Below are 20495 nucleotides of genomic sequence, written 5' to 3'. Positions count from 1 at the left end.
CATTCCATAGCAAATACAGCTATTAAACCAGTAGTCCCACTAGTGTGGGAAGTGGGAAAATATAATTGTTGTGGTGTAGTTAGATGTGCTGTTTAAGACCAATTAGCAGGACTATTGCTCTACATGCAGCCCAGGACAGAATGGAGGGAGCTTTACTCTATGTCTAACCAGTGCTTTGCTTTGCTAGGAGTGTTTGATGGGACAGTGTAGAGGGAGTTGTCATTCACATGTGGAAACCCTGGGACCTGCTATGTGAAGGTGTGTAGGACCCACCGAAATATTGAGGACATGATGTGGAATGAGAGTCTCTAGGATTACACATATTTTTGGGAGTAAAAATACAGAGTGCATTCTGTATTGTTTGCTCCCAAGGAACTCCCAATAATATGTGTAATCCTAGAGATTCCCACGCTGTAATAGGTGTTTGTGGTCTGCTGAACCGTAGAAATGTTACAGTACAGAATGAGGCCATTCAACTTATTGCACCTGCACTGAGAAAAGCAAAACTAGCCATTCTCCCCATTTTCCAGCACCTGATCCGCAGCCTTGTAGCTGGAAGCACTTCAGATCCAGGCACCTTTTTAAATGAGTTGAGCATTTCAGCATCAATTTAGGCAGTAAATTCCACACACCCACCATCCTGAGTGAAAAAAAATTGCCCCTCTGGACCCTTTTGTATCTCTCCCCTTTTATCTTAAACCTATGCTCTTGAGTTTTAGACTCCCCTACCTTTGGAAAAGATATTGACTATCTAGCTGATCTATGGCCCTCATAATTTCATAGACCTTTATAAGATTACCCTAAGCCTCCTACATGCCACAGAAAAGAGACACAATCTATCCAACTTCTCCTTATAACTCAACCATCAAGTCCCAGTGGTACCCTAGTAAATCTTTTGTGTACTCTTTCTCGTTTAATAATATCCTTTCTATAATATGACCAGAATTGCACACAGTATCCCAAGTGCGGCTTCACCAATGTTTTATATAACTTCAACAAGACATCCCAACTCCTGTATTCAACGTTCTGACTAATGAAACCAAGCATGCCGCCTACATCAATCTGTCCATCTGTGACTCCACTTTCAAAGAGCTATGAACCTGTACCCCTAGATCTTCTATAATTCTCCCCAACACCTACTGTTAAGTGTGTAAGTCCTGCCCTGATTTGATCTACCAAAATGCATCACCTTGCATTTATCTAAATTAAACTCCATTTGCCATTCATCAGCCCAGTGGTCCAATTGATCCCATTGCAATCCTAGATAACTTTCTTCACTGTCTGCTATGCCACCTTTTATGTGTACCCAAACTTAGCCCCTCGTAATTTTATATCTCTTAACAGGTCACCCTAATCTTTCCTCAATTTTGTTTTCAAGCCCTGGCCACATTCTTGTGAGTCTCTTCTGCACTCTTTCCTGAGCAAGTGTGTCCTTCCTGATGGACAGAACTGTACACAATCCCTACTGTAGCCTAACAATGATTTCTGCAATTCCATCATCCCGTTTTTATATTCTCACCCCGATAAAGGAAAGCATTCCATATACCACCTTGATCACCTTGTCCGCCTGTCCTGCCACCTTAAGGACCTGTGGGGGGACACTCTGAGGTCTCTCACTTTCTCAACTCTGCTCAGTATTTTCCAATTTATTGAGTGTTCCCTTGCTTTGTTTGCCTTTCCCAAGTGTGTCACCTCACACTTTTCCAGATTTAATTCCATTTGCCACTGTTCCATCCACTCAACCAAATTATTGATATCATTCTGCAGTTGACAGTTATCTGCATATGAAGGCAGAGACAAAGTACTCTGCCTTCTCAATCTTGCCCCTTGCCTGAGGTGTGACGCTCCTTCGGTTAGCACTGTCCCTCAAAGGGGAGAGCAGCCTACGGTCATCTGGGACTATGGCGACTTCACACATTGAGACTCCTGCCCAGATCTTCTGAATCAATCCATGTATGTCTCTGATAGGCCCTATATTTTCCTTAATTATTCTGTTACTCTTAATATTATGCAAAAAAACTGAGGATCATCTTTGTTTTACCTGCCAGTATTTTTTCTTATCCTAATTTCTATCTGCAAATTTCCCATTCCTGCTTCCCAAATTTAAGTCTGAATCATTAATGAATACAACAAGCAGCAAACTCTGTGGAGCACTATTGGAAACCATTTCTATTCACAAAATCACCCATCAATCATATTATTTGTTTCCTGTCATTGAGTCAGTTCTGCAGCCAACCTGCTGAGAGCTCATTTTCCTGACCAGGCTGCCATGTGGGATCTTGCCATGTGCCTTACAGAAATCCATGTAGGTAACATTCATTGCACTACCTTCATCAATCCTCCTTGTTACTTCCTCAAAAAATATTAGTTTGGTAAGACACAATCTTCTAATAAAACCATGCTGACTGTCCCTGATTAGTCCGTGTCTTTTTAAATGAGAGTTTTTTCCTGTCTCTCAGAATTGTTTCCAGTAATTTGATCACCATCAAAGTCAGACTGACCAGCCTGTAATTTTCTGGCCTATCCTTTGCACCTTTCTTAAATAACAATACAACTTTTGCAGATCTCTGATCCTGTGGGACCTCGCCTGGAATTAGTGAGGATTAGAAAATGATCCTCAGAGCATCCATGATTTCCTCCCTGGCTTCTATCTATCCCTGGTGATTTATCCCACCCTAAAGGATACCAATCCTCCCAGTACTTCCTCTTATGTTTATTCCATCTAATATTTCATACACCTTTTTAACTCGAATGTCTGAATCATCCCTCTTCTTGGTGAAGACAAAGTACTCATTGAGATTCCTGCCCATATCTTCTCAATTAATCCACAAGTTACCATGTACGTCTGATAGGCCCTGCCTTTTCCTGATCTTTTCTGTGTTTCTTAATGCATTGCAAAGTATGTTAAGATTTTCTTTGATTTTTGCATGTCCAATATTTGTTTTATCCTCTTTGTTTTGCTCATTTCCATTTTTACTTCACCCTTGAACTTTCTGAACTCTCGGCTTTCTGCAGTATTAAGGCCTTTGTGACTAACATCTTTTTCTGCTTTATTTTGGCCTGTGGGGCTCTGGATAACCAGTATAATGCGAGTGAGGCATTCAGAGGGGGGGTGGGATCCTGAGTAGCAGGGATGAAAGTGAGGGGGGCATAGATGGGGACTGCAATGCACGGCATCGTGGGGGTGGAGCAGAGCATGATTTGAAATGCATATACTTTAATGCGAGGAGTATTCGCAATAAGGTGGATGAACTTGCAGCGTGGATCAGTACCTGGAACTTTGATGTTGTGGCCATTTCAGAGACATGGATAGAGCAGGGGCAGGAATGGTTGTTGCAGGTTTCGGGGTTCAAATGCTTCAGTCGGAGTAGAGAAGGAGGTAGAAGGGGGGGAGGGGTAGCATTATTAGTCAAGGATTGTATCACAGTGTCAGAGAAGAAGTTTGATGAGGACTTGTCTGTTGAGATAGTATGGGCTGAGATTAGAAATAGGAGTGGAGAGGTCACCCTGTTGGGAGTCTTTTGTAGACCTCCTAAAAGCTGTAGAGTGGTTGAGGAAAGGATTGCGGAGACAATCCTGGATAGAAGTGAAAGTAATAGGGTAATTGTTATGGGGGACTTTAACTTTACTAATATTGATTGGAATAGCTATAGCTCTAGCTCATTAGAGGGGTCAGTTTTTGCACAAAGCGTGCAGGAAGGTTTTTTGACTCAGTATGTAGATAGGCCAACTAGAGGTGAGGCTATATTGGATTTGGTGCTGGGAAATGAGCCAGACCAGGTGTTTAGACTTGGAAGTTGCTGTGCATTTTGGTGATAGTGACCACAATTCGGTTACGTTCACCTTAGTGATGGAAAGGGATAGGTATGAACCTCGGGTCAGTAGTTTTAGCTGGGGGAAGGGTAATTATGAGGCTATTAGGAGAGAATTAGGAAGCATAGGTTGGACTAGGAGACTACAGGGGCTGGGAACGTCCGAAATGTGGAGTTTTTTCAAGGAGCAGCTACTGCAAGTCCTTGATATGTATGTCCCTGTTAGGCAAGGAGGAAATGGTTGAGCAAGGGAACCATGGTGCACTAAAAAAGTTGTTTCGCTGGTTAAAAGGAGGCTTATGTCAGGATGAGACTTGAGGCCTCAGGTAGTGCACTGGAAAGCTATAGATTAGCCAGAAGGGAGTTAAAGAGGGAGTTAAGAAGGGCTAAAAGAGGACACGAGAAGACTTTGGCTGATAGGATTAAAGAGAATCCTAAGGCGTTCTGTAGATATGTTAAGAACAGAAGAGTGGTTAGGGCAAGATTAGGGCCAGTTAGAGACAGCAGTGGGAAGTTATGTGTGGAACCGGAAGAGATTGGAGAGGCATTGAACCAATATTTCTCTTCGGTATTCACGCAGGGAGACATAAATGTAGCTGTGGAGAACACTGGGTTACAGGGTTGTAAACTGGATAGTATTGCAGTAGATAAGGAGGATGTGCTAGATATTCTTGAGGGTTTGAAAATAGATAAGTCCCCTGGGCCGGTCGGGATTTACCCTAGGATTCTCTGGGAGGCAAGAGAGGCGATTGCAGAGCCTCTGGCTCTGATCTTTGGGTCGTCGTTGGTCACAGGTATAGTCATGATGTGGGTATGCCGGCGTTGGACTGGCGTAAACACAGTAAAAAGTCTGACAACACCAGGTTTTAGTCCAACCTATTTATTTGATAATATACTCACAAGCTTTCAAGGGACACCCTCTTCGTCAGGTGAATGGAGAGTTCTGGCCTCAGATAGAGCATATAAAGCACAGACAGTTTAGAGATTCCTGATTAGAATGCGAATCTTTACACCTAACCTGCTGTTCAAGACCTGAAGTGGCCGATAATGTGAGTGGAAGGAGCACTGATCACAGTTTAAAGAGATGTGTATTGTCTCCAGACAGTACAGTAAGTGAGGTTTTGCAAACCCAGGCAAGTCACAGGGGTTACAGAGTGCGACATGAACCCAAGATCCCTGTTGAGACCGTCCTCATGTGTGCGGAACTTGGCTATCAGTCTCTGTTCAGCGACTCTGCGCTGTCGTGTGTCATGAAGGCCGCCTTGGAGAATGCTTACCCGAAGGTCAGAGGCTGAATGCCCGTGACCACTGAAGTGTTCGCCAACAGGAAGGGAACAGTCTTGCCTGGTGACTGTCGAGCGATGTTCATTCATCCGTTGTCGTAGCGTCTGCATGGTCTCCCCAATGTACCATGCTTCGGGACATCCTTTCTTGCAACGTATCAGGTAGACAATGTTGGCCGAGTTGCAAGAGTATTTACCATGTACCTGGTGGACGGTATTCTCACGTGTGATGATGGTATCCATGTCGATGATCCGGCATGTCTTGCAGAGGTTGCTGTGGCAGGGTTGTGTGGTATTGTGGTCACTGTTCTCCTGAAGGCTGGGTAGTTTGCTGCGAACAATGGTCTGTTTGAGGTTGTGTGGTTGTCTGAAAGCAAGAAGTGGGGGTGTGGGGATAGCCCTGGCGAGATGTTCGTCTTCATCAATGATATGTTGAAGACTCCGGAGAAGATGTCGTAGCTTCTCCGCTCCGGGGAAGTACTGGACGACGAAGGGTACTCTGTCCACTGTGTCCTGTGTTTGCCTTCTGAGGAGATCGGTGCGGTTTTTCGCCGTGGCGCATCGGAACTGTCGATCTATGAGTCGAGCACCATATCCTGTTCTTATGAGGGCATCTTTCAGGGTCTGGAGGTGTCTGTCACGATCCTCCTCATCTGAGCAAATCCTGTGTATACGGAGGGCTTGTCCATAGGGAATAGCTTCTTTAACATGTTTAGGGTGGAAACTGGAGAAGTGGAGCATTGTGAGATTGTCTGTGGGCTTGTGGTACAGTGAGGTGCTGAGGTGACCGTCCTTAATGGAGATGCGTGTGTCCAAGAATGCAACTGATTCTGGGGAATAGTCCATGGTGAGTCTGATGGTGGGGTGGAATTTGTTGATATCATCATATAGTTGTTTCAGTGATTGTTCACCATGAGGCCAAAGGAAGAAAATGTCATCGATGTATCTAGTGTACAGCATCGGTTGAAGATTCTGTGCAGTGAAGAAGTCTTGTTCGAACCTGTGCATGAAGATGTTGGCATATTGAGGTGCAAATTTGGTCCCCATGGCTGTTCCATGTGTCTGGATGAAAAACTGGTTGTTGAAGGTGAAGACATTGTGGTCCAGGATAAAGCGGATGAGTTGTAAAATTGCATCTGGAAACTGGCAGTTGTCAGCATTGAGTACTGAGGCAGTCGCAGCAATGCCATCGTTGTGGGGGATGTTGGTGTAGAGCGCTGAGACATCCATTGTGACGAGGAGTGTCCCTGGTTCAACTGCTCCGTGTGTGCTGAGTTTCAGTAGGAAGTCCGTAGTGTCGCGACAAAAGCTGGGGGTTCTTTGTACAATGGATTTCAGGATGCCCTCGACGTAGCCGGAGAGGTTCTCACACAGAGTTCCATTGCCCGATATGATGGGACGGCCAGGTGTGTTTGCCTTGTGTATCTTTGGGAGGCAGTAGAGATCTCCAATGCGGGGAGTACGTGGAATGAGAGCACGGAGGGTGCTCTGAAGGTCCGGATCAAAGGTCTTGATCAGATTGTTGAGTTGACGAGTGTGTTCTTTGGTCGGATCTGTGGGTAATTGTCTGTAGTGTTCCTCATTGTTTAGTTGTCGGTACACTTCTTTACAGTAATCCGTTCTGTTCAGTATGACGATGGCCCCTCCTTTGTCTGCTGGTTTGATGACAATGTTGCGGTTTGTCTTGAGAGCGTGGATGGCGTTGCGTTGTGCTTGGGTGATGTTCGGGGCTGTCTTGTGAGTGCGGCTGATGAATCTGGTGTTAACGCACCTCCTGATGGTTTGGGCATACAAGTCCAGTCGAGGGCAGCGGCCTTCCGGAGGAGTCCAATTGGATTCCTTCCTCTTAAGCTGTTGCACTGCGGATCTCTCTGTCGGCTGTTCTGGTTCATCGACTGTCTCATTGTGTTCGTTGCTGGCCTCTTGGGGTTTGTGGAAAAACTCCCGAGGCCTCATTCGCCTGATGAATTCCTCTGTGTCCGCTGCGAGACTGATGGGGTCCATTTTGGTGGTGGGGCAGAAATTGAGCCCTCGGCTGAGAACTTCGATTTCATCTGGTTGAAGTGTGTAGTCCGACAAGTTGACAATAGACCTCCCTGCGGTAGTGCTGTTTTCTACTGTGGTGCCGGGGGAGGCTTGGTTGTTGCTGGCGGCGATGCCGAGTTTCTCAAGTTTCCTATTCTTGGTGTGCATGTAGGTGGTGTAGTTTCTCTGCCAAGCAGATGAGACAAAGAAACTACACCACCTACATGTATGTGTACATAGATCCCTGAAAGTTGGGAATCAAGTAGATAAGGTAGTTAGGAAGGCATATGGTGTCTTGGCGTTTATTGGTAGGGGGATTGAATTTAGGAGCCGCAACGTCATGTTGCAACTGTACAAAACTCTGGTGCATCCGCACTTGGAGTGTTGTGCGCAGTTCTGGCCCCCACATTACAGGAAGGATGCGGAGGCATTGGAGAGGGTGCAGAGGAGGTTTACCAGGATGTTGCCTGATATGGAGGGAAGGTCCTATGAGGAGAGACTGAGGGATTTGAGGTTGTTTTCGTTAGAAAGAAGGCGGCTAAGAGGGGACCTTATTGAAACATATAAGATGATTAGAGGTTTAGATAGGGTGGACAGTGATAGCCTTTTTCCTCGGATGGAGAAAGCTAGCACGAGGGGGCATAGCTTTAAATTAAGGGGTGGTAGATATAGGATGGATGTCAGAGGTAGGTTCTTTACCCATATGGTGGTGAGGGATTGGAATGCCCTGCCTTCTGCAGTTGTAGATGCGCCTAGTTTGGGGGCGTTTAAGAGATCCGTGGATAGGTTTATGGATGGAAAGGGATTGGTTTAGGTTAGAGGGTCATTGCTTTTTTAATTGGTCGGCGCAACATCGTGGGCCGAAGGGCCTGTTCTGCGCTGTAATGTCCTATGTTCTAATAGGATGTTATAGCATGCATCTCATTTTCTGGTGCTAAGGTTGGTATATGAGTAGTTATGGGTCAGTCTTGTTCACAGTTTTAATTCACATGAAGTGATGTGCCTCTGAATCCTCTTTTCCAGGACTGACCTGATGGATAATTATTTGGCACTTGTGCTGTCTGCATTCATCAACAATGGACTCTTGGAGGTAATGGTTTAATGTAGCCTAAAACCATAAACATTTATTTTTAATGTGGCTTATAGGACAGTAAGACCCCTACACATGACATAACTTCCATTGGCACATTATAACTATTACAGTCCTGTCAGAATTGCAGAGAATGATGAGAGTAATCATTTGATTAACAGATACAAATGGTTTATTCAGCATAATGACTATCTGGGACTGATTAAGAGGCTGGAACCTAATCCCAAAGGATGTTAATAGCTTATAGCATTGTAGATATTGGAGAGTGAGTTTCAGACTATATTCTAATAGAAGGGTTTGTGTGATTCATGTATAAAGAAAGATTTGCGTTTATATCATGCTTTCACAACCAATTTGAAGTGTAGTCATTGTTGTAGGTGGAATTTAACATGAGCAAATGTGAGGGGATGCAATTTGGAAAGTCTAGTGCAGAAGGAAAGTGTGTAGTAAATGGTAACGCCCTTAGAAATACTAAGATACAGAGGAATCTAGGCATGCGGATTCGCAGTTCTTTGAAGGTGGCAACTCAGACGGACAAAGTGGTCAAGAAGGTGCGTGACATACTGGCCTTCATCGGTCGGGGCATTGAATATAGGAATTAGAAAATCATGTTGCAACTGTATGAGACTTTGATTAGGCCGCATTTGGAGTATTGTGTACAGTTCTGGTCACCACACTACTGGAAGGATGTTGATGCATTGAAAAGGGAGTATGAGAGATTTACCAGGATGTTGTTTGGTTTTAAGGATATGATGTGGAGATGCTGGTGTTGGACTAGGGTGAACACAGTAAGACGTCTCTCAACACCAGGTTAAAGTCCAACAGGTTTATTTGTAGCACAAGCCACTAGTTTTCAGAGCACTGCTCCTTCATCAAGTGATGAATCCTAACCTGGCCTCCAACATCCAGCATCTTCACCTGATGAAGGAGCAGTGTTCTGAAAGCTAGTGGCTTGTACTACCAAATATACGTGTTGGACTTTAACCTGGTGTTGTAAGATTTCTTACTGTGTTTGGGGATATGGACAATGAAGAAAGGTTGAACAAACTTGGATTGTCTTCATTGGAGCATCGGGGGATGAGGGGGGACCTGATATGGGTTTACAAGTTTATGATAGAATGGATAGTCAGAGTCTTTTTCCCAGGATCGAAGGGCCAATTACTCAGGGGCATAGGTTGAGAGTGAGAGAGGGAAAGTTTAAAACAAACACAAGGGGCATGTTTTTCTCACATGGTGGTGAATGCCTGAAATGCGCTGCAGGGGGAGGTGGTTGAAGCAGATTCTAAATAATGTTTAAGAAGCATCTAGATAGATAAATGAAAAGGCAGGGAATGGAGGAATATGGACCAGATATAGGCAAGAAAATATTAGATTAGAAAGGCATCTGTGTTGCAGAGACTTGGTGGGCCAAAGGGTTTGTTCCTGAACTGTACTGTTTTTCGTTCTTTGTAAGGAATGCAATAGCCAATTTGTGCGCAGCAAGTTCTTCCATACAGCAAATTGATTATCACCAGATAATCGGCTTTAGTAATGTTGACTGAGTGTTAAATATTGACCAGGACACTGCTGTTCAAAGCAGTGACAGAAGTTCTTTTCCATCTACCTTTATTGAGATGATGGACCTCGGTTTATCATTTAGGGTGGCACCTCTGGTAATACACTCCCTTAGTATTGTACTCGAATGTCAGTCTAGATTCTTCTGCTCCTCCCTGAAGTGGTACTTGAACCATCTGACCGAGGGAATAGTGCTATCAACTGAGCCACAGCTGACTTCTGAATATTCTAGATTCTATATAGAATTACAAACCTGGGGGTGAGTTACAGGCCACAGTCTAACTAAGGGTCTTGAGTAGTTCATATAGAGAATAACCGATATCTATAAGTGAGTTCCAGGCTGGGAAATAATTAACAAACTGAGTTTGCCTCAAGAATGAGTAGCTTATTTGAAGCATTAAAATTGAGTTGGTATGCTTATAGTGTATCTGTAATTTTTGGACATACAATGGTTAACTCACTGTTAATTACCAGAGAAATTAGCACCAACACAGCCCAGTGTGCTGATGTTGACGAATTATCAACAGTATTGTGTTGATTTTGGATTACCGCTATTCTGTAAATAATGCATGTGTTCCAGGGACAAAGGAACATTTTACGATAGAGGGAGACTTTTTTTATTAAGGAGTAACTTTGCAAATGAGCTGATCATCTGAGCTGCGGTAAGGCAACTCCCACTTTGTTTCTGTTTTAATTTTTTATCCTATCTCTTTCCTTAGAGTCTGGTTGATGTGCTAACAAGCAGTGATGACAATGTGTCTGTGCGGGCCACCATCCTGCTCGGCGAACTGTTGCACATGGTAAGGTGACCTGTAATTAGTTTCAAGCTGCCACTATTCCTATCATTAACATCCTATAACCAGCCTGATACTGTTCCTTCTGGTTGTGTAATGTCTCCTGAATCCAGGTTGACATTGCCCCACTGAACACTAAAGACAGTAGCATCTGGTTGCCAAAGAAAGATTAAAAAAAAACTTAAGAATATGATAGAAACACCTGTATTTTTATGGATTCTAAATATCTTAGTAATGTGATGCTGTTCTTTATAGGTACGAATTATTGTGACGTGTCATTATTATAGTTGTATAGGTACAGGGAATAGTCATGAGATGAATGAGTTCTGATTGCTAAGTTTAGCTTCTTGCAGTTTATCTGTTTGTGATATTGGGAGAAAAATTTATGTTGGACAGGACACTTGGTAACCTTCCCTAATCTCCTCAGATAAAATTCTTTATGGATGTCTTCTACATGGATTTCAGTAAGGCATTTGACAAAGTCCCTCATGGTAGGTTGGTGGAAAAGGTTAAGGCTCATGGGATACAAGGACAGGTGTCCAGATGGATTTAGAACTGGCTTGGTAATAGGAGACAGAGTAGTAGTGGAAGGGTCCTTTTTTAGATGGAGGTCTGTAACTAGTGGTGTGCCACAGGGCTCAGTACTGGGACCTTTGTTATTTGTAATATACATAAATGACTTGGAAGAGGGAGTAAGTGGTGTGATCAGCAAGTTTGCAGATGATAAGAACATAAGAAATAGGAGCAGGACTAGGCCATCTAGCCCCTCGAGCCTGCCCCGCCATTCAATAAGATCATGGCTGATCTGTCATGGCTCAGTTCCACTTTCCCGCCCTCTCCGCATAACCCTTAATCCCCTCGCTTATCAAAAACCCATCAACCCGCGTCTTAAAAATATTTAGCGAGGCAGCCTCCACCACTTCAACGGGCAGAGAATTCCAGAGATTCACCACCCTTTCAGTGAAGAAGTTCCTCCTCAACTCCGTTCTAAACCGCCCCCCCTTTATCTTGAGGCTGTGCCCCCTAGTCCTACTGTCTTTTTTGAGCGGGAAGAGTCTCTCCACCTCTATCCTATCCAACCCATTCATCATCATATACGTCTCAATGAGATCTCCCCTCATTCTTCTAAACTCTAACGAGTACAAGCCTAGTTTATTCAGCCTCTCCTCATAGCTCAACCCCCTCAACTCCGATATCAGCCTAATAAACCTCCTCTGCACTCCCTCCAAGGCCAAAATATCTTTGCGCGGGTGCGGCGCCCAAAACTGCACACAGTACTCCAGCTGCGGCCTCACCAATGCCCTATACAGCTGCAGCAAGACCTCCCTACTTTTATATTCAATCCCCCTCGCTATGAAGGCCAGCAGCCCATTCGCCTTCCTGACCACCTGCTGCACCTGCAAGCTGGGTTTTTGCGACTCATGCACAAGGACCCCGAGGTCCCTCTGCACCGTCGCCTGCTGCAGTTTTTCGCCCCGTAAGTAATAGTCCTTCCTACCATTCTTCCTACCAAAGTGGACCACCTCACACTTGCCAACATTAAATTCCATTTGCCATTTCCTGGCCCATTCGCCCAGCCTATCTAGATCCTTCTGCAGACTCTCCACACCCTCCGCAGAATTTGCCGTTCCCCCAATCTTGGTGTCATCAGCAAATTTCGACACCCTACACTCGGTTCCCTCCTCCAGATCATCTATATAAATGGTAAAAAGCTGAGGCCCCAGCACCGACCCCTGGGGCACTCCACTAGTCACCATCCGCCAATCCGAATAGCACCCGTTGACCCCCACTCTCTGCCTCCTATTTGACGACCAATCCTCTATCCACGCTAACACCCTACCCCCAACTCCATGTCCCTCGACCTTCTGCAATAACCTCTTGTGAGGTACTTTGTCAAACGCCTTCTGAAAATCCAGAAAGACCACATCCACCGGCTCTCCTCTATCCACCGCCCTAGACACATCCTCATAGAACTCCAGTAAATTTGTCAGACACGACTTCCCTTTAATGAAACCATGCTGCGTCTGCTCTGTCAAGCAATTCCCTTCAAGATGCCTCGCAATTTCGTCCTTAATGACGGATTCTAACATTTTACCTACCACAGACATTAAACTAACTGGCCTATAATTCCCCGCCTTTTGCCTGGCACCCTTCTTAAACGACGGCGTAACATTAGCCGTTTTCCAATCTTCCGGCACTTCCCCGGAATCCAGCGACGTCTGGAAAATAACCACCAAGGCATCCACTATCACCTCTGCCATTTCTTTCAGCACCCTCGGATGCAATCCATCCGGTCCTGGGGACTTGTCCACAATCAGCCCCTCCAGTCTGTCGAGCACCGCCTCTCTAGTAACAGTAATGTCATTAAGACCCTCCAGTCCTACCACCTTTCCATCGCTAACACCCGGCAAATTATTCACGTCCTCCTCCGTGAAGACAGACACAAAAAAGTTATTCAATACCTTAGCAATATCCCCATCCCCTACCACTAGGTCCTCTTTCTCATCCTCTAAAGGACCAACGTTCACCCTAGTCAGCCTCTTCCTTTTTATATATTTATAAAAACTCTTGCTATCCTTTTTTATATTAAGCGCTAGCCCAGCTTCATAGTTTCTCCTACCCTTCTTTATCAACTTCTTTGTCAATCTTTGTTGACATTTAAACCTCTCCCAATCCTCTTCTCGCCCACTACTCTTAGCTACTCTAAATTCCTCTGCTTTTAATTTAACACTTTCCTTCGCCTCCTTCGTTATCCACGGCTTATTACCTCATGATACGAAGATGGCTGGACTTGCTGATAGTGAGGAGCAGTGTCAGGCAATACAGCGGGATATAGATAGGCTGGTATATTGGGCAGAGAAATGGCAGATGGAATTTAATCCAGATAAATGCGAGGTAATGTATTTTGGAAGAAATAATGGAGGGGGGAGTTACACGATAAATGGTAGGCCTATTAAGAGTATAAAAACGCAGAGGGACCTGGGGTGCAAGTACACAAGTCCTTGAAGGTGACAGTACAGGTGGAGAAGGTGACGAAGAAGGCCTATGGTATTCTTTCAATCCCCTCGCTATAAAGGCCAGCATCCCATTAGCCTTCCTGACCACCTGCTGCACCTGTAGGCTGGTGACTCATGCACAAGGACCCTGAGGTTCCTCTGCACCATCGCCTGCTGCAGTTTTTCGCCACGTAAGTAATAGTCCTTCCTACCATTATTCCTACCAAAGTGGACCACCTCGCACTTGCCAACACTAAATTCCATTTGCCAGTTCCTGGCCCATTCGCCCAGCCTATCTAGATCCTTCTGCAGACTCTCCACACCCTCCGCGCAATTTGCCGTTCCACCAATCTTGGTGTCATCAGCAAATTTCGACACCATACACTCGGTTCCCTCCTCCAGATCATCTATATAAATGGTAAATAGCTGAGGCCCCAGCACCGACCCCTGGGGCACTCCACTAGTCACCAACCGCCAATCCGAATAGCACCCATTAACCCCCACTCTCTGCTTCCTATTTGACAACCAATCCTCTATCCACGCTAACACCCTACCCCCAACTCCATGCCCCCTTACCTTCTGCAATAACCCCTTGTGAGGTACCTTGTCAAACACCTTCTGAAAATCAAGAAAGACCACATCCACCGGCTCTCCTCTATCCACCGCCCTAGACACATCTTCATAGAACTCCAATAAATTTGTCAGACACGATTTCCCCTTAACGAAACCAACTCCATTGCCTCAGCTTCATCATAGCGAGGGGGATTGAATATAAAAATAGGGAGGTCTTGCTGCGGCTATATAGGGCATTGGTGAGGCCGCAGCTGGAGTACTGTGTGCAGTTTTGGGCGCCGTACTTACGCAAGGATATTTTGGCCATGGAGGGAGTGCAGAGGAGGTTTACTAGGCTGATACCGGAGTTGAGGGGGTTGAGCTATGAGGAGAGGCTGAATAAACTAGGCTTGTACTCGTTAGAGTTTAGAAGAATGAGGGGAGATCTCATTGAGACATATAAGATGATGAATGGGATGGATAGGATAGAGGTGGAGAGGCTCTTCCCGCTCAGAAAGGACAGTAGGACTAGAGGGCCCAGCCTCAAGATAAAGGGGGGGCGTTTTAGAACGGAGTTGAGGAGGAACTTCTTCACTGAAAGGGTGGTGAATCTCTGGAATTCTCTGCCCGTTGAAGTGGTGGAGGCTGCCTCGCTAAATATTTTTAAGACGCGGGTTGATGGGTTTTTGATAAGTGAGGGGATTAAGGGTTATGGGGAGAGGGCGGGAATGTGGAACTGAGCCACAACAGATCAGCCATGATTTTATTGAATGGCGGGGCAGGCTCGAAGGGCTGGATGGCCAACTTCTCCTATTTCTTATGTTCTTATGCTTGCCTTTATAGGGAGGGGTATAGAGTATTAAAGCTGGAGTATAATGTTGCAGTTGTATAGAACATTGGTTCGCCTGCATTTGGAGTACTGCGTCCAGTTCTGGTCGCCTTACTACCGGAAGGACGTGGAGACCCTGGAGAGAGTGCAGAGGAGGTTTACCAGGATGTTGCCTGGTATGGAAGGACTGAGCTATGAGGAAAGATTGGGCAAATTGGGGCTGTTCTCCTTAGAAAGGCAGCGAATGAGGGGAGATCTAATAGAGGTGTATAAGATTATGAAGGGTATAGATAAAGTGAACAGTGGTAAGCTTTTTCCTAGGTTGGATACAATAATTACTAGGGGCCACGGGCTTCGGGTGAGGGGGGCGAGATATAACTCGGATGTTAGAGGGAGGTTTTTCGCACAGAGGGTGGTGGGGGCCTGGAGTGCACTGCCAAGTAGGGTGGTGGAGGCAGGCACGCTAGGGTTGTTTAAGGCTTACATAGACAGGCCCATGAGCGGACTAGAGATGGAGGGATACAGGAGACTTTTTAGAACGTCCCTGGGAATCAGTTGATTCCTATGGACCTTCCAACATGTTTCATGGTTCACTTGCTTTATTTCTGCGCTTCTGGGGATTCCATAAATGTCTGTCTAAGCTTTGCATGTTTATTGATGTCTTTTCTTTTACTTCACAGGTGATTCGGTCCGCCTTGTTGACCAACAAGGGGCATACACGTGGTGGGTCGTGCGAGGGCTGCTCTTGGATGTTGCTTCGAGAGTTGCCTAGTGCTTCACGTCGTTAGTGTACGCTTAAACTGGACCATCTGACGGGCAACATGACAGCCCAGTGACTATCACTGTTTGCTGTGCAGATACACGGATTTGGGCTGGTGTCTGCGGGAGTTTGCACATTCTCCCCGTGATTGCGTGGGGTTTCTCCGGGTGCTCCGGTTTCCTCCCACACCTCAAAAACGTGCTCTTAGGCTGACTGGTGTAACAAATTGTCTCTAAATTAGTCTTCCCTCAATCTTCCCCAATAGGTGTAAACAAAGGTCATGGGTAGAGGAGGGCACTCACAATGTTGAAATGGCAGCATGGGCTCATTGGGTCGAAGGGCCTGTTTCCCGTGCTGTGTTGTTCTTTGTTTAATATGATGACAAGGAAGGTGTGCCCTCATTTCAATATCTTGCCACTTTTTCAGCACTGCGCTGAAGTTTTACATAAGCTTATGATCTGATGTAGCTAGCCATAAACACCTGTTTCTCTTATCCAGGCAAATACTATCCTGCCGTATACCTACAGCCACCATTTACACTGTCTACCGACCCTCATGAACATGGCAGCTTCATTCGATATCTCTCAGGAAAAGCGGCTGTAAGTTCATTTCAGCATTCATGCCAAGCAATATGCAGGGTTCAAGGGAATTAATGTTAAAAAAAACTGGGACTGCAGTTACTATTTACTGACTGTGATCTGTAACCTTTAGGTCACTGTTGTTGTCTGCGTGAATTATAATTTTGCTCTGATACAGACGAGATAGAAGCTCTCAAGGGGAGTTATTTGTTAAACATACTACATATGCATTTTGGTACTGAGAAATGCAAACCAGGTTCCTGCTGTCCTGAGCATTCCTAAAGTTGAGGGACATAGTTGGAATAGTGGATGATGGATCTTCAGCCAAGATTTCTGTTCGTGGCTACTATCCAGTGACCCCACTGGAAGGTACACATGGATTTAATGAGGCCCTGTTCTAATGTCACCATTGTCCATAGCTGGTAAGGTTGTCTGTATTGCAGCTAATTTCAAATGATAGAGAATAGTCAAAGTGAGTGGGCTGTACCCCAGCAAGAATCAGTGTCTTCAACAGGGGAGGACAAAAAAAACAAACTAGAGTGTTTACTATACAGTAACAGTGTCATGGATACAGAAGGCTTTCATTGTCCACATGGGAGCTGTTTATACAACAGTTGTGTATATCTTTTATACCAGAAAGCAATACTATCCATTTCTCATCATTGTACATCATCTCCATTCTAGTACTGGTCTCTCTGTTGTGCTGGTGTAATTTGGAAGTGTCAAACAGTAACACACAGAAGGGAATCCTTCCCTTTTATGGCTCTGTACTGTACCTGTACAGGACCTGACTCTTGCACACATAGGTGGTACCAATACTATAGAATGATAAAGTGGTTAAATCAGAGAAGAGGACTGTTTGACCTGTCGGTCCCATGCTAGCTCACTAAGAGCAATTTTGTCTCCCGTTCCCTGCAGCCAAAAAGGTATTTTCCCTTCTGGTGCATATCCAAATCTCTTTCAAAAGCCACAAATGAATCTGCGTCAGTTACTTTTCCAAGTAGGATATTCCAAGTCATAACCACTTTATGCATTTTCAGTCTTAGATTCTTTTGCCAATCATTTTAAATCTGTCCCCTCTGAATCCTTGATCTTTCCACCAATGGTAGATGGGAATGAAACATTCTCTTTTACCCAGTTTTGTAGTCTACGTGAACAGGTCTGATATCGTGAAACCAGAAGCTATACAAGACCATACAGGAATGAATATTTCAAACAAAACAATTTCTGTACACTCTTTGAGCAAAATCTGACACCAACACACTGAATAAGAGTGAAGAACAGTGTGTTTGAAACTTGGGAGTAGGAGTAAAGGTCAGGAGGACAATGACCAGGATTGCTGGTTTATGATGACTACAGAAGTCAGATTCCATTTTGGTCATGTGATTTTGTTTTTATTCCTAATGTTTCATTTCAATTTGTAAAGCACATGGCACAGTGGTTAGCACTGCTGCCTCACAGCGCCAGGGACCCAGATTCGATTCCTGGCTTGGGTCACTGTCTCTGTGGGTTTCTTCCAGGTGCTCTGGTTTCCCCCTACAGTCCGAAAGATGTGCTGGTTAGGTGTATTGGTCATGCTAAATTCTCCTTCAGTGTACTTGAACAAGTGCCAGAGTGTGGCGAATAGGGGATTTTCACAGTAACTTCATTGCAGTGTTAATGGAAGCCTACTTGTGACACTAATAAATAAACTAACTAGGAGTGTCAATCAACAGGACAGTTGCTTATTTTACTCAATGATTTCATTTTATTGTTGGTTTCATAACAGGCGAGCCAGTGCAGCTGTGACCTGCCTGAAGCGCTTTCACGAAATGAAGAAACGTGGTCCGAAACCTTACAGCCTATACTTGGATCACATTACGCACAAAAGTGGCTCCATTACCCAAAAGCGGGATCACCACCTGCGTGTCCAGAAAGACATCTTCATCTTGAAGGTAAAATGGTGCAGCATTTTACAAACTTGTGGTAGTGGACACTTCTGAAATATGCAGGTAAACCACTGGCAATATGGTGGCACAGTGGCCAGCACTGCTACCTCACAGCACCAGGGACCCTAGTTCAATTCACTGTGCAGAGTTTGCACAGTCTCTCTGTGTCTGCGTGGGTTTCCTCCGGGTACTCTGGTTTCCACCCACAGCCTGAAAAACGTCTGGTTAGATGGATTGACCATGCTAAATTCTTCCTCACTGTATCCATCAGGTGCCAGAATGTGGCGACTAGGGGATTTTCACAGTATCGTCATTGCAGCGTTTTAATGTAAGGCTACTTGTGACACTAATAAATAAACTTGCTACAGGTTCAAGTAATTGTTTGAATTCAGCTTTGTGTTTTGACATAATACAGTTTCACGTGTTGCGCAAGCAAGCAAAAGTGGGGAGGAGACCATTTAATTATTAATCTTTGGTAGCTGGGGGTACAAATGTTTAGTATAGAATTAAGTCAATTTTCACATCTGACAATCAGTTGCAGAGCCCTTGGTAGCAGAGTTGCTCACCATTGTAATGCAAGTGCACATAATATTCTGCACCAATTCTGCAAGGTAAAATTCCTGATGACCTCAAATTGCTGCAAAATGAAATGAGAGTAAAGCTGAACATTTGGCATAGCCCTATGCATTGGAAGCATCAAAAGTACATCCTATCCAATCAACCCCACAAAATCCTCCTCGCTAATAACAGGGACCTGTGATGAAATTTGGTAAGCTGTCCCACAGACTACTCAAGCAGCACCCTCAGAGTTATATTCACTGAACCATACCTTACAATGAATGTGCCCCAGATTTCTACATCGTCGTTCTTGGGTTTATTTGACCCACCTGAGATGGGGTGATGATGGATAACCTCTTTCAGCCTCCCTTTGAGGTCCCTAGCATAACAGATGCAGTCTCTCTTTCACCAATCTGAGGTCCTTCTCTATTTCAAGAAGATGACCATCATCCCAGTATCAAAGAAAAGCCAGGCAGCGTTCCTTAAAGACTATCAGCCAATGGTTGTGATATTCAACATTATGAAATGTTGCAGGGATCAGTGCTGGGACCTCAACTGTTTACCATTTATATAGATGATCTGGAGGAGGGGACTGAGTGTAGGGTGACAAAATTTGCTGTTGACACAAAGATGAGTGGAAAAGCAAATTGCGTGGAGGGTGTGGAAAGTCTGCAGAGAGATCTGGATAGGTTGAGCGAGTGGGCGAGGACCTGGCAGATGGAGTATAATATTAGCAAGTGTGAGGTTATCCACTTTGGCAGAAATAATAGGAGGGATTATTATTTAAAAGGCAAAAAGCTGCAGCATGCTGCGGTGCAGAGGGACCTGGGGGTCCTTGTGCACGAGTCGCAAAAACCCAGTCTGCAGGTGCAGCAGGTGGTCAAGAAGGCGAATGGGATGTTGGCCTTTATAGCGAGGGGGATAGAATATAAAAGCAGGAAGGTCTTGCTGCAACTGTACAGGGTACTGGTGAGGCCACAGCTGGAGTACTGTGTGCAGCTTTGGTCGCCGCACTAGCGGAAGGATATATTGGCCTCGGAGGGAGTGCAGAGGAGGTTCACTAGGCTGATACCGGAGATGAGGGGGTTGGCCTATGAAGAGAGACTAAATGGACTGAGTCTGTACTCGTTGGAGTTTAGAAGGATGAGGGGGGACCTTATAGAGACGTATAAGATAATGAAGGGGATAGAGTAGAGGTAGAGAGATTCTTCCCACTTAGAAAGGATAGCAGGACTAGAGGGCACAGCCTCAAGATAAGGGGGGGGGTGGAGCAGTTTAGATCAGAGTTGAGGAGGAACTTCTTAAGAACATAAGAAATAGGAGCAGGAGTAGGCCATCTAGCCCTTCGAGCCTGCCCCGCCATTCAGTAAGATCATGGCTGATCTGTCGCTGCTCAGTTCCACTTTCCCGCCCTCTCCCCATAACCCTTAATCCCCTCTCTTATCAAAAACCCATCAACCGCGTCTTAAAAATATTTAGCAAGGCAGCCTCCACCACTTCAACGGGCAGAGAATTCCAGAGATTCACCACCCTTTGAGTGAAGAAGTTCCTCCTCAACTCCGTTCTAAACCGCCCCCCCTTTATCTTGAGGCTGTGCCCCCTAGTCCTACTGTCTTTTTTGAGCGGGAAGAGTCTCTCCACCTCTATCCTATCCATCCCATTCATCATCTTATACGTCTCAATGAGATCTCCCCTCATTCTTCTAAACTCTAACGAGTACAAGCCCAGTTTATTCA

General features: G+C 45.1%; 1 protein-coding gene across 2 annotated transcripts in view; it reads left to right on the top strand.

The window, feature by feature from the left end:
• The window catches only part of rictora (RPTOR independent companion of MTOR, complex 2 a), a 271841-nt gene that overhangs the window by 170650 nt on the left and 80696 nt on the right, over nt 1-20495 (top strand). For both annotated transcript variants that reach the window (XM_080189548.1, XM_080189549.1), the window contains 4 exons: nt 8144-8210; nt 10484-10564; nt 16194-16294; nt 18042-18207. In XM_080189548.1, the coding sequence (XP_080045674.1) occupies nt 8144-8210; nt 10484-10564; nt 16194-16294; nt 18042-18207 (415 nt within the window). The remainder of the gene's footprint in view (nt 1-8143; nt 8211-10483; nt 10565-16193; nt 16295-18041; nt 18208-20495) is intronic.

This window comes from Carcharhinus amblyrhynchos, chromosome 5 (genome assembly GCF_965287045.1).
Source record: "Carcharhinus amblyrhynchos chromosome 5, sCarAmb.v2.hapA, whole genome shotgun sequence".
NCBI lineage: Eukaryota > Metazoa > Chordata > Chondrichthyes > Carcharhiniformes > Carcharhinidae > Carcharhinus > Carcharhinus amblyrhynchos.
This window is presented reverse-complemented; position numbering and strand designations above follow the sequence as displayed.